The 15,054-nt window shown below is 35.3% G+C and overlaps 1 protein-coding gene across 1 annotated transcript; it reads right to left on the bottom strand.

Moving 5' to 3' along the window:
• Nucleotides 1-4,382: 4,382 nt before the first annotated feature.
• Nucleotides 4,383-14,227, bottom strand: LOC131950827 (eukaryotic translation initiation factor 3 subunit B). The gene is made up of 18 exons (XM_059313041.1): nucleotides 14,010-14,227; nucleotides 10,090-10,285; nucleotides 9,855-9,974; nucleotides 9,692-9,749; nucleotides 9,487-9,612; nucleotides 9,210-9,367; nucleotides 8,988-9,119; nucleotides 8,839-8,905; nucleotides 8,708-8,754; nucleotides 8,384-8,621; nucleotides 8,221-8,293; nucleotides 7,883-8,005; nucleotides 7,655-7,733; nucleotides 6,695-6,833; nucleotides 6,389-6,514; nucleotides 5,346-5,423; nucleotides 5,151-5,259; nucleotides 4,383-4,969 (listed from the first exon to the last, which is right to left on the bottom strand). Exons 1-18 carry the CDS (start codon nucleotides 14,149-14,151, stop codon nucleotides 4,872-4,874), a joined length of 2,109 nt encoding a protein of 702 aa, XP_059169024.1. The 5' UTR covers nucleotides 14,152-14,227; the 3' UTR covers nucleotides 4,383-4,871.
• Between the last annotated feature and the right edge of the window lie 827 nt (nucleotides 14,228-15,054).

Genomic DNA, 15,054 nt, shown 5'->3' with positions numbered 1-15,054 from the left:
GGAAAGACTTTAAAGACTATTGCCAGATCAAAGTGTGAAATTAGAGTTAGATTTAGACGATCTAAAATTTAAATCAATGTACATAATATTTTATTGAAGCTTCGGGGGTCGCCTATAAAATAAATAATCTCACACATACCCGGGGGGGGGGGGCCTTACGGGATGCTTGACGAATATAAAACACAAGTAAAAACTGAATTATATATTACTTCGCTTTCTTTCAAAATCTTAATTTAGTACTCAGTGAGTACTTTGATCTAGTAGGCCTATATTCTACAACGATTAGAAATCTTTTCATCAAAAGCCACGTACTTGCCAACATTCCTAGAAAGTTAAATCTAGACGCTTATTATTTAATCATTGGCTTTGAGCGTTTCTGCGATCTTTCTTATCCACAGACCGCCCAAACAACACTGGGCGTGCTGTATGAAAGCCTTGAATGTACGTTAATTGTTAATCACCCTCAGTAATGGTGAAGTAGCCACAGGCTATACAACCTAAAGGACGCTGTAAGGTTCTTATTTATAATTATATAATAATTAGAACGTCAGCTGTAACGGTACTCAAGTTATCGTGTTCACAGACATACATACATCCAAACACACAGACATACGGAATAGCAAAGCCCAGTTTTTCCGACTCGATTATGCATAAACGCCGAAATTTTGATAAATTTGCATTTATAATTTTTGCCCGATTAAAATAAGTCCCCTATACTCCGTATATGATAAAGTACTCAAGTGTTAAACGATGGAAACTGTCAAAATTTCATGTGATTTTTGTGCACTATTACAATACTTCGTCTATACTCAGTATACGAGAAAGTAAAAAATAGAATGGCACTTGTTTTCCATATTTATATATGTTACGGTTAAGCCCGAAGTCGGCCAATGCTAGGATTGGCCGGCCAATCCGCGCATTGGCCAATATCGCCTCCCATAGGTCGGTCAAAGTCCGAAACTTTGCTTGATTTCGGCCTTTGGCCGGCCAATCCGCAGACTGGCCATGGTGGACTGGCCAAAGTCTGAATAAATAGCTCTTGATTTCGGCCTTTGGCCGGCCAATCCGCAGACTGGCCATGGTGGACTGGCCAAAGTCTGAATAAATAGCTCTTGATTTCGGCCTTTGGCCGGCCAGTCCGCGGACTGGCCATGGTGGACCGGCCAAAGTCGTAATTAGAAGATCATCTAGCTAGGGACGACCGGCCAAAGTCCGAATTAGAAGATCATGAGCAGATTTTTTTTTATGCCGTAAGGATCATGAAATTAAGTCTTTATTGATTATTAATTAAAGTAAATGACAGAAACATTCAATTTTTTTTATTGTACTATAGTCTCAATCTATCAATATCATCATTTGTTACAACAAGTTGAACTTTTATGGCATTTAGAATTACATAGCAGCTTGTTATTTTTACACTTGCAGCGATTTGTTGTGCACTTAGTTGTGCAATTGCAGCGAGCGTAGCCTTGGCCCCCAGTCAATGATTGCGAAGATGCGATGGTTCGTAGTGATTTTTCCTCAGTGCCAACTGACGACAATAAGAGCAGTTTTTCGTGAAGAATTGAAAACTCACTTCTAGCACACAGTTGTTTTAGAACACCATATTCCGTTCCTAATTTGTAGAAACCGCCCTCGACGCTCATGACAACTGCAATCACGCTTCGGGGATCACCGTGACCTCTGCCAACATCTGGAAAACGGATGCGTACATTGTCACCCACTTCACCATCTTTAAATTTTGTATTTGGTGTTTTAAGCATCTTAGCACCTTGAGTTTGCAAGCCAGTATGAGCTGCTGATCTGTGTTCCATGATGTCTTGTTTGTTGTGACACAATCTGCAGGTAATGTTCCCTCCGTACCCTTCGTCTGCTTCATTGGGTATTCCACAAATAGTAAGGACATCGTTTCCACAGGGTCCAAAAGAATGAGCTGCACTACAATGTTTTTCACAAACTATAATCTGTTGGCCACATTATTGTCACGCAACTGGTCTGGACGTTCCGCCACGGCAGTAGATGTGTTAGCTGAGGATGTCGTTGCATTTATGGCAACCTCCATTTCTTGTTCAATGTTCTCAAGATCTTCCTCAGTAACTATTTTATCAAGAGCCCATATATGGAAACTAACATGGATTTACATTTTTTTCTTTTGACAGCCATTTGCTATGTCTGTCTCATGGTCTGACGGCCCTTTTGATCCATGTCGCCTTGTATATAGAATGCTATACAAACAAGAGCTAAACAATACGTTACTCTCAATGAAAACGCACCCAGAATAATGAAAATGCGATCACAACTTAGTCTAGGACATCACGGCCAGTGCGCGGATTGGCCGGCCAATGTACAAAATACGCTGTCAAGTTTATGCGCTTTGGACTTTGGCCAGTACGTCCCGGCCAGTGCGCGCATTGGCCGGACAATGTACGAAATACGATCTTAGTGCTAAGTTCTTCAGGCTTTGGCCGCACTTCGGGCTTTGACCGTAACATATATACTTATAGGAAGGGACCCAAAAGAAATTCTGCGAGGGGGGGGGGGTCTAGTTCCGCCACTGCTGATACACCTCCCCCAATTAATTAAATTAATATGGGTTCGAACTCTACAGATGGCTCTACTATAAGATGAAATAAAACTAATATGCCCCTCTCCCCCCCCCCCCCAATACTTAACTTTTAATTAAAATACTTTAACACTATTTAAGCATGCCCCTAAAATTAATAAAAATCCATATAGGCTCTATTATTCTAAGCGATATTAGTACAAAGTGTAAAAAACAATTTACTCTTGAGGGTGACCTTACAGTTTCAAAAGTAATTTTGGGCATCGAAATTAATACAATCTGAAGGATGCCCCTACAATTTATCAAAAACAATATGGGTGTAATTAAACAATTGCCACAAATCTCACCAAAGATGCCCCAATAATAGGCAACAATGATGAAGGTAGATTAATTACTGTATGGATCCCCTCAGAGGCCCCTAGGGATTTTTCCGAAAAACCGGTGGGCCAATCCACCTTTGGTCACATCCAAAGACAATTTTTTTTTACCTTTGTGACGCCTGTTACTGCGCTTCAAAGCTCTAGAGAAAGCGTACATATTTAATAAATGTATACTTGCGTATACCATGATCTGTAGTAATTTATCACCTTACAGCTCTCCCACTAGTCAGTAAAAATAAAATCTATATATATAATTCTCTTCTTCGAGCCGTTAGAAAACAAGCTGCAAACGCTCTCCCTACCTCCCCACCCCTACATGGTTTTAGTGAGCTGTGTTCACTCTAAATGTTTACAAGCAGAGCCAACGATTTTAAACGTAGGGGGGGGGGGGGGAGAGGAGGGGGGAGGGAAGGAAGGGGGGGGGTTATGGTCCTTAACGAGCTACTTATAGTGTTTTAAAGAAATATTTTCAGTGTCAGCGTTGGTACTGTCGAATTCACAAATTATGAATTATTGAAAATTAGAAACAACTAAATAGCGGCGTATGATATGCCGCGGGCCGGCTCGTGGTTTATATTTCTCCTGACCACCCTGCCATGAATACCTTTAAACTGGGTTAGCATTGTAACCCACGCAAAACGGAAGCCATCTAATCTTTTACTATTAGGTATGTATGAAACGTGGAAATTTAGTATAGATGTAAATTGAATGCACCCCTATGGCAGTGTGATGTCCAAACAGTTTGGGAAGGGTGAAACTCGTCTTCAAGTTAAAGGACAAATGGGGTTCCGCTCTTAGATGAATGGGAAATGTTTGATTAAAGTTACAGATTTTCTAAAGACAATTACGGTCAATCATGCTTATATATTAGAAGTATGCAGTGGTTAGTTTCCAATGGTGCACCGTCAAAACGGCCCGGGACAAAACGACCCAGTTAAAAAAGCCCCGACTTATTGACTCGCGACATATAGGCACAGGACAAATGGCCTCCTGACATTTTGGCTCGTATGACCACTATTGGAATAAAAGTAACCATTTTGTCAGACCACTACAATAACTTAAGTTAAATGAATGAAACTGTTTTTCATGAACCAACATCAGTGCACAAACAAATCGAGCCCTCAACAGTTAAATTCCACCAATTTTGGTAGTGTTTAATTTATAACAAAAGATTTGTTTAAATTCGAGCACAGAAGTGTCCACGAGTGGTATAGATGTTTACAGAATAACGGCATTTTTTTAAATTGCCAGTGGTCCTTTTTGTTGGGAACCAAATTAACAAGAGACATATTGAGTCAACATACCTACAACCCCCACGGATTTTTAATTTTTAAAATTACAATATTTTTTTAAAAACATTTCTGATAATGAAAAGTTTGTTTACTGACAGTCCAGCAATTTTATTTACCTAAGTGGAAAAAGTTTAACAAAACAAAACAAACTTTATTAGTTTTATTCTTCAAAAGAAAAAAAAAATACCAATTCCTATACATGTTAATGAAAATAAATCATTACACCATATAACCTATATGGGACAGAATAAAGACCTGAAAAATAACCTACCAACAAAATCAATGACAATGATACATAAGTGTTAGCTAAGTACACTGTATCCAATACATATACCATTATTGAGAACTTGCTGCAATAAAAAGTGCCCAGAACTAAATTACATGCATTTATTACTTAAACAAGCAGAGACAAGGAAATATATCACTATCCAGACAATGTTAAAAGTTAAATAGATTAAAACAGAAATTGTTCCTATATACAATTTGATTTCTTGTCAGCTATTAGGTGTCTGACAAATCCTCTTTAGTTTGACCGTAGTCTCAAGGAAGAATTCCAAAGAATAACAAATCGCGGGCCGGCAGAAAAAGATCAGAGTGCAAACAAGCACGCCAATGAGCACTAGTCACTAAAACGGATCACTCCTCTACAACTTTCTCTTCTACTTTGACCAAAAATTCAATAGTTTCTTCAGTGAAATTATCTTCTTGGTTAAGCAATTCATCTGTGTCCACACCTAAAAAAAAAAAAACGTGAGAAATTTAATTTATTGAATACATCGTAAGTTACAAAAACAGAAACCCTTGAGCAAATTATTGATGAGCATCAGCACAATAAGTTTTCATCAACTGCATTGCAGGCGAAAGATGGTGTTGTGTTACATCATTGCTCATTACAACAATAAACAAATCCCTCACCTGAACGTAATTCTAGACGAAGTTCCTTCATCTTAGCAAATTCAAGCTCTTTAACCTTTCTATAATCTCGATAATCATCCATTAGTTTCTTGCGTTTCTCCAGCATGTCCTGTTAAAATGTGATTGAAATACATTATAATTGCTACAAACAAATAAATGAACGCATTTCATTTTAGAGATAATCAGAATCATTACCTTAGAGGCAGTCATCTTTCTCATGCTATCTTCTTGTTCAAACTTTTGAGCCCAAGTTTTAAAATTCTTCTTTATCTCCTATATTAAAAATGAAAATAAAATATAAAAGACACAACACATTTTCATGCAATTTTAAGATTGAATAAAAATACATTAAAGCATCAGATTCAATGAACATCATCAATGAAAAATACAGACAAGAGGTGTCTAGTTATCATCACATGCTCTAATTCAAAGAAAATATCAACCTATGTTTCCTGCAAGGCATTAGGTTTTCTTTAACCATTAATGTCCCGTAACGCCCGCTGCCGCCCGCTTAAAATACGCATAGAAAAATTAAATTTGTTTCATTAAAATTTGGCCTACAAATCCTAATTTTTAACTAAACAGGAAGTCGCATAGTTTCAGCATCCTTTTCCGGTCTTATAATTTCAATGGCGCTTTTGAAAGATAAAAAATAAGTTTCTTTCTATCTCGAAATTTTAGACTCATCTGTCCTTTTTTTAGTAGATTTAATATTAAAAATAAAATAAAATAATGCCTCTAAACGTATCTAGGCATGTATTTTATGAATTATATATCTTAAACGTAACCAAATTGATATTTAACTGTTAAATTCGATGCATAGTTGTTTAGACAAAAATAAATAAAGTTGACTACCGAAAATGACCTGTTTTGAATTTTCTCCGACATTTTTTATTTTTTTACTGTACTTTTACCGAATATAATATATTCTATTTAATACTGTTGGAAAGCCAGGTTTATTCCCAACATTAAGCAGTAGTTTTTATCTTAATTTTCAATTTCATTTAGACAAAAACAAATATTTTGTGAAACTATTCATTTGATCATACAGAGTTATGCTCCTTACATTGGGCCGTCATGGGTGGAGTTTTGGTAGAATGAATGGGACATTAATGGTTAATTCACTTTTGAGACTTTTTAAAACAGCGCAGCTTATTTTAAAATCCATTAGTCAATTACCAAATGCAGTTAAATTACAGCCCATACAATGATTATAAAATTAAAAGTTATTTTTATACCTTAACTCTATTTTCTGACAGTAAAGATACAGGTCGTGGTCTCCACTGGAGTTGGCAAAACTTCTCAAGAGGTTGTTTATGTTGAAGAATACCTTGGAAATTCCATAACCAGTAACCATTGTCAACCTGTAAAAGCAAAGATAATTTTGATAAAACAGTTTAAATAAAACCTCAGTAGGCATAAGATAACCAAAGACATCAGAATATTAGCCCTCATCAGCAGTATCAGTAGAGGTGTCAAATTATCATCATTCTAAAAAAATAATCTAAAATTATTTTATAAGTAATACAAAAGGCAGGACTCACCTTATGACCCCACCAGCTAACTGCAGAAACAACATATCTGCCTGTCGGATCCCATTCCACATCAGTGGCCATAAAATGCTCTGTTTGAGTCATTACAGTCATGTCTTGAGTATCAACAAACTCCAAAACTCCATTCATACTGTATAATTACAGAGATCTTGATAAGTATACTATTAAAGTATGTATCAAGATATACATCAATAAAACAAATTGATAAAGCATCAGATTTAATAAATGTCTTCAAAAACAACTCCAGACAAGAGGTGTCTAGTTATCATCATTCGCTTTGAGATGACCATATTAAAAACAATACAATAATCAACCATTTTTGTCAGAAAAATTACCTCATCAATATAAATATATCAGTAGAGGTGTCAAATTTTCATCATCAACAATTATTTTTTAAGCAAGCAAGAAACCGGAACTATTTTGGTAAATAGATACTTTTAACTAAATTAATATTTTCAAGCCTGACAGCCCATATATATATATATATATATATATATATATATATATAAATTAAAACAGCAAATGATACAAAAATCATCCTAACATGTACTTAGATCTATTAGTTATCTGCTGGAATATTTGATTCATTTTTCGCTAAAAAATATATTTGCCTTACAGAGATACAAAAACCAATGAGCTTATACAACATCTTAACAACTACTTATCTAAATAATCCCCGGCTTAATCGAAGCTTCTTGCGTTTATGTCAGATAAAATTCCTCATCATTGTAAAAACAGTAGAGGTGTCAAATTTTCATCAATCATAAACAAATGCAGCATCAAAATTTTAACAAATAGGAGTATTTGATTTATATTAACAAGGAAAATTAATTGTGAGAATAATACCTTTTACTTTAGGGAAGATAAAACAAAACTCATGAACACACAAATAAAGATTTGCCTTGCCTGTTAGGCCCTGTTCCCTATTTTAAGAATGAAAGGTGCACATACCTCCTTAGTCCAGCTAGAACTATGAATTGACCATTAGGACTCCAAAAAAGATGATTTGCTGACCTTTTCTCTAATGTTTCTAAAATAGATTTTTTTAAAGTGCATTAGAAACAAAATAAAAACAAAAGCACTTTTTACGTAAGAAAAGCAGAACTGCCTTGCAAAATTTACATATACGATTCATAATGTACAGCTAACTTTAACAAGTGGAGGTAAAACCAAACTTACTTATCAACTCTACTTTTCCTTTAGGTTGAATGTTATAAAAGGTTACATTTATACGTGGAGCCTCTCCATGAATATATGCAAATTTATTGCCAATGGGCTCCCAAGCAAACGCTAATACAGCTTCTGTAAAAGTTAATAAGATTAAAATAATTAGAGAACTTTGACTAGCCTTAATAATAAAAAAAAAACATTTCTAAATAATTTAACTTGTGTCAGAATAAAAATATCTTTCAGAAGAAAATCAGACAAGAGGTGTCTAGTTATCATCATACACAACATTAATTCAATGAGTATTGAAGTAGAAGGTTATGCAAACCAGCAATGGCAGAAAATATTACCTTTCTCTTCTACTTTGTCCACAGGTATCTGCTTTTCTCTGATTCTGAACAACTCAAAATTGTAATAAATACCCTGTAAAAGAAATTTAAAATATTAAAAAATGTTCATGTCCAGATACACAAGTAATCTTTTATTTGAATGCTCTTTAAAAGATCAACTTACACTGTATTTTGTTTGTTCTTTGTCATCCGTTTTCTTAGTCTTGTATCTATCAACTTTAACACAAAGATAATCACCACTCTTCTGCCAATGCATTTTACAGTCAGCAACATTGAATAAATTTCTAACACATAATTCTAATCTGCTGGGTATTTCTATCAATGTTACACGAGCAGGTGTGTTAGATTGTTCTGGCACCCAGTATGCGATGATGTCATCAGTTGGAGACCAGGAGAAATCCCTGCAAAATTTATATATAGATTATATTCTTTTTAAAAGTATAGCGATTTCCAACAAAATTACTTTCATTCGATAAAGAAAATGTACCTCACAGCTGGGATCTTTAAACTTTTTTTTTCGAGAAGACCAAATGACTGCAGAAAAAAAGTTACAGAAATTATGAATTAAAAAATAATTCTGAAGTCCTTAAAGAATAAAACAAATTTAATCAAACTTACTGGAGTTTCATAAATACTAATAGCCTCTTCTCCAATCCTGGCAAAGTAGCTTCCACTAAAATTCCACCTGAGTAACAATATAAAAGACTTTAAAATGTTATACAAAACATACAATATTACAATAAACATAATAAATAAAAAAAAATTACTTGAATATTGGCCATGTGCTTCTGCTCTCACAATGAAAACCTCTCTTCTTGACACCAGAACGAATATCCCATATAATAATTGCCTGAGGATCTTCATGGCTATCTTGAAGAGGACTAAATGTTACTAAATATCTGTAAATAGAAGGTACAAAGATTTTTAGTATAACATGCAAATAAAATGCTTTATTTAAAAAACCTACATCAAAATCTGTTTATACATACTTTTCACATGGTGAGAAATCAATAAGCTGAACACCAGGATGGCTAAACCTCATTATTTGGCTGAACTTTGGACCTCCCCACAATGCTATACCCTTCACATGAAAGGTTGCAAGGTATGTACCTTGAGGTGACCATCTGACATATGTTTCTGTCCACCGCTGAAAAAATATTGGCATGATCAACAATAAATTAAGCAGACCAATGCAAAAACAAATGTAACACATTTTAAAAAAAAAAAATTTAATTTCAGCAACAATCAACAAAAAGTATAACTCACATCTCTCTCTTCCATTTTTGAGGGTTCTGGACTATTTAAAAATATTGCAGTTTTATCACCTTCTCCATAAATGACACTAAACTGGTCAAAACACTCCTTGTTCTGCAACCAACTACGCAAATTTCCCTTTAAAACAGAAAATAAAGTTAATACAATGCTAAAGGATTATGCCATTGCTATCAATATAAAAATCTGTTCAACTTACTAGATCTTGATATGGTTTTGGATCTGGGGGAGACCATTCATCAGGAATATTGATGTACCTGTTTAAATAAGGAATAGAATTTATAAACTATGCTTGAAAATAGGCAATTATAATTAAAGACGGGCATAAATTTCAATATGGCCAAAATAAAGATCCCACTTACTTTTCAAAATCAGAAAAATGGTTAACTTTAAAAGAATGTTGCTTATCCAGTTTGTACCCATTTGTCATCTTAACAGCTTCATATGCATTTTGAGGAGATGAGAACTCCAAAAACATGTACCTAAAAAATTCCATTTTAAAGAATATATAAGTGTTTACCAACATTATATATATATATATATATATATATATATATATAGGAAAATAGTAAATCAACAAAAGTATATTATCTTTACCCCTTTGTGTTTCCTTCATCATCGAGTGGATAAAATGCATTGACCACAGCACCAAATTTAGAAAATAACTTCTTAATAACATTTTTTAGTTTATCAAGACGCTCCTTTCCAACTTTTGGAATACAGTCAACAATTATTACTGAATCAACACTGTCAGAAGGCTTAGGTCGTTTGCGCAGAACATCACCTAAAAGCTCTGAAAACAGAAGAAAGATTATAACATAGCAAGTTTGCAAGTTTAAATAAGGACAAAAATGACCAAAAGATCCCACCTGTAACGGTAAAGATACATTTTCACACCATTCTACAGAATAACATATGAATGTTTCCCGATTCAGCAAGGTAGGCCTACAGATATTTACCCCAATTTAGAAAACAAGCAAAAAGATTAACTTGGTTATATAAAAGAGCATCAGCACATGTGACTTTCATCAATATGTTGTACAGGCGAAAGATGGTGTTGTGTTAACATCATTGCTCTTTGAAAAGGTTTTTGTAAAAGACATTAATTTTTATATAATTGTCGAATAAAAAGCTGTTGATTTGTCCCCAATAATTGTAAAAGTAGTTTTATTTTAGAAACCTTGGATATTTATGTCTATTTTATTAAAATGTATACATCTTTAAAAAGGCCAACTACTGATGATGCTTAAGTTAATACAGAACATGAAAATTTTCAGGAGTAGTTTCAAAAGAGGGGGTTATCTCTAAAAGATGACATACAGAACATACACTCTGTACTCTAATAACTCGAAATTTTGGGATTTCCTATACGTACATTAATTGCATAACAAAGGAATTTTTTAGCAACACATTTTGTTAACAATGTTAATATCAAGTGTTGTTTATAATCTTGCATTTAAATGAGATTTAGAAGTACTTGGTGTTTTCATTTGACATAAATAATATCCTTTTAAAAAAGGAGCTTATACACTGGGGCTTCAAATAAGTGAAGAAAGACAAAAGTATATATTAGTCTGGCCTCTTAGCAACCTGGCAGATCAGATGCCACTGATAGAGATTTGCAAGACTTACAATATACATCTCTTTAGCAAAATGACCATCATGAGCATCAGCACAAGTAAGCTTCATCAAATCACATAGATTACAGGCGAAAGATGGTGTTGTGTAACATCACATGCTCCAAAAGATTGGTCACTTTGTCGTGATTACTATAGAGACCTATATATCCATAAATTCATAAATGACTGCACTTTTTTGAAGATTTTTACACCCCCCCCCCCTCAAAATTACAGTTGTAATTTTTCTTAAAATACATTTTTCCAAAATCTTGTCTGAACTCTGCCAACATAGGGCCTAGTATTTTAATCAATTCCTATAACAATTCATTTAAAGTTTTCCTAAACACGAAATAATGGTTAAAATTTGTTTTCTAACATTGCTTTTTTATAATGCAAAAGTTTGACGTGGCACCATCTGAACCCCCCACCACTCATTACACTAGGTCACATCATCCAGGGTGTTGTAAACATGGAAATTTGCATACCATGCAACATTAAAAATTCTGAAAAAAAAATTCCTGAAAGTGAAAACTAAAATACTTGACACAGACTTGTTCATAAATGAACAGTTTACATGCAGGCGTCACAGTTTCACATGTCATACTAATAAAGTTTCTATGAGCCAAAAACCAAAGAAGCATTCGCAGCAATGCACATTTGCAAATCGTGCATGTTACTCTAGAAATAGATCTATCTTTAAATTTGGTAACAATGGAAAGCTAATGCTTCCTCTAACAGATCTAGATTCTAGATCAGTCTGAGTGACTAACTCAAATGATTTTGCAAATTTTGGGATACAATTTTTAAAATTTAAAATACTGGTCTAGATTCTAGAAAATCTACCGGGTGTGGGGAAATTGCGAGACGCGAAAAGCGAAATGGCGAGGCGGGAAAATGCGAGAAGGTAATGCGAGACATACCTGCGGAATTAAGGGTAAATAGCAACACTTTTTGCAAAAAAAGTTTTTTCCTTTTTTTTCCATCTTTATTTAAATTATTTTTTTTTTGTTCTAAAATAAACAAGCATTTAGCCATACCCTTTAACACGAGTGTTGTATGTTGTTATTTTTTATCTAGATACTAAGAAGATAGATAGATCTATATCTAGATCTATCTATTTAAAAATCCTAACATCGTTGCTGTGCAACTGTCATCGCCCGCTCTTGTTAGGGAGAGGAAAATCCCGCCTCAGTCGGCATTAATTTAAAAATCTACCCCTCTCATGTTTATACAAACGTGAGCTGTGTCATTGTGAATTGGTATAATCTTGTCAGCAGGAGAGATATTTTGCAACATCTATTTATGGATTTTTGTGCTTGCAAAAAGTGTAAAAGTATAAACAATTCTAAAAAGTGCAATTTATTTTTTTATTAAGTAATTTTAATTACAAACAAAATTTACAAACAAAATCTTCTGAAACAGTCCTCAAACACACCTCGTGACACCATCTTTCACACATAGTACACCCAACCCAGTTCATTAGACTCCCATTTATACATTTTTCTTTTGCTACTTCTTCCAATCCACATTCACAACATTTCACATTCTCATCACAGTTGACCTCCTCGTTCATCCCACAAACAACACTGGCACCCATTTTCTCATCATCATCATCATCCGCACGCTCAACATCTGTTTTCCGTTTTTTACAATCTGTATTTTTTATCATTTCTGTAATGTTGGCAATGTCTTGCTCATTGTTGTCACCAGCAGTTGAGTTTTTTTAAAACATCGATATTTTCCCAAAATCTTGTCTAATTTCGGTCAAAATAGAGTATTTTAATCAATTCATATTACAATGTATTAAAACGGTTTTCTAAAACGCGAAAAAACGTCTAAAATTCTTTTTCTAACATTGCTTTTTTATAGTGTGACTTCACATCTAATTCCCCCCCCCCCCCCTCCTCCCTCTCATCACACATCGTCATAAAATTACAGACCCCCCCCCCCTACGAGTGTGACGTCATTTATGGAAGACCCCAAATACCACCACCAAAACCAAAAAAATTCAGATAAGTTCAACTTGGTTTTAAAAATATTTGAATTAGGCCCATAGCTTACGATATAGCACGAGCAACTGATAATATCGGTGACGTCACTTTATTTTGTTGTATCCAAATGATGTAGGCATTTCCTTGTGTTTAGATTTATATGGTAAAAAAAGCTAGAAAAAAATCGTAGGCGGCGGCTATAATTCAAAATTTCTATGCAACAATAGAAAATATGTTTACGGCGGCAGCGGATCCGGGCACGGCGATCTTCAAAGACAGTAAATCAGGCGGCCTCGGCGTTCCACACAAAAGACAGAAGTTGATCTATCGTCGGCGGTATTTCCATCGGTTTCGAACAAGGTGGTATTCTAAGTCGACACAAAAGATGGGGGGAGTTGACAAATCATCAGTATGTCTAGCGACGGAAAAATCGGAAGTTTTAACAATGTAAACGAAACGTCCTTGAAGTCTGGACCAAATACCACTGAAAATCGGGTGCGGTAAATTTTTCGCAGAAATCTTCGCATTTCAACACCACCCAGCGTAAGTATCGGCTTGTGGTAAAATGCGAGACAAAAAAGTCACGTGACCGACCGTTTTCGCGCACTTCTCGCATTTTTCCTCCTCGCCATTTCCCCACACCCAAATCTACCTACACTAATTTAATGCTGTTACAGAAAATATAATCTAGATAGTGTAGAGATCTTGATCTATGTACTAGACAAGCGTGTTTCAAGAAACTGCTTTTCAGCCTTATTTTAAGAGTATGTTAATAGAAAAGTCAATGTCTTTCACGGCCATATGGAGGAAAAGTTTTATCGCCGTGTCATTCCTCTGATGAAGAGTGCCGGCTTGTGAAAACGACTAACCGGCTTATCTTTTTAGGTCGCTATTGACTATACATTACCTTCATCGGTGATATCATCAATGTAATCTTCTGGATCGCTGAAATTGGGTTCCTCCTCATTTTCTTCAAGTTCTTCTTCTTCTACGTGTGATTCACTTTCTCTGTTCTTTCTACCCTCTGTTTCCATCCTGCCTGCCGCCATGTTGTTACCGCGTGGTTAAGTGAGATGGAGTGCGCATGTCTAAAACTTCTCAATGAAGAAAAGTGGCTAGGCCCTACGCCTAGGGTAGGCTAGTCCAAACTCATCGTAGGAAGCGGTAGTAGGCCTAAACTGAACTTTTTATAAAAAGTAGAGAACTCAGCGAGAAAAGAAACAAAACTAGTTAATTTAAGAATAGGCAGATAGATATCTATTAAAATACCTAATAATAGCGTTTTAAATAATTTATTCAGCATCGATTATTTGTATCTCATGCTACACGCGAAAGAAAATGATGAATTTTAAATAAGCCTTAGTCAATTAATAAATTAATTTCAATATTCTGACTAGCAATATTCAATATTTCACATTATGACTGGCAGATCTTTAGGGGCTCACGGCCGACCCTAATAATTTTTATTATAGTTTTAAAAATCGAATTTTCTTGCAATTTTTGACTTGATGTAGATTCTATATGTATATGGGGGGGGGGGGGGGTTAAAAAATAATTTTGCGGGGTGGCCATTTTTTTCTAGTTCCGCCACGGCTATGTAGGCTGTCTTTTAGTTTATGGACATGTTAAGGGCCCCGTCAAAAGGGCACCGACTTATTGGCTCCCGTCAGATGGGCTCCCGTCATATTGACTCATGACATATAGGCTCCCGACAAATGGGCTCCCGATATTTAGGCTCCCGATATTTAGGCTCCCGACAAATGGACTCCCGACATATTGGCTCCAGAGTTTCTTCCAGGCATCTCTTCGGGGGGGGGGGGGGGGGCAAAGCCCCTCCCCCCCCCCCCCAAATTATTTTACCGCCCCCCCCCCCCACCCCCGAACGAAATGAAATTATATAATTTATATAGAAAATATATACTTTTAACAGTGTGTCCTACCGCCCCCCCCCC

This window comes from Physella acuta, unplaced genomic scaffold, assembly GCF_028476545.2.
Source record: "Physella acuta isolate Inbredline_101_S28 unplaced genomic scaffold, ASM2847654v3 ptg000781l, whole genome shotgun sequence".
Lineage (NCBI taxonomy): Eukaryota > Metazoa > Mollusca > Gastropoda > Physidae > Physella > Physella acuta.
This window is presented reverse-complemented; position numbering and strand designations above follow the sequence as displayed.

Coding starts and splice junctions, on each gene's coding strand:
- LOC131950827 (XM_059313041.1), bottom strand. CDS start 14,151: ATGGCGGCAGGCAGGATGGAAACAGAGGGTAGAAAGAACAGAGAAAGT. Junction 10,286..14,009: donor TGATGATATCACCGATGAAG/GTAATGTATAGT, acceptor TTCTGTTTTCAG/AGCTTTTAGGTGATGTTCTG. Junction 8,906..8,987: donor AGCACATGGCCAATATTCAA/GTAATTTTTTTT, acceptor ATTGTTACTCAG/GTGGAATTTTAGTGGAAGCT.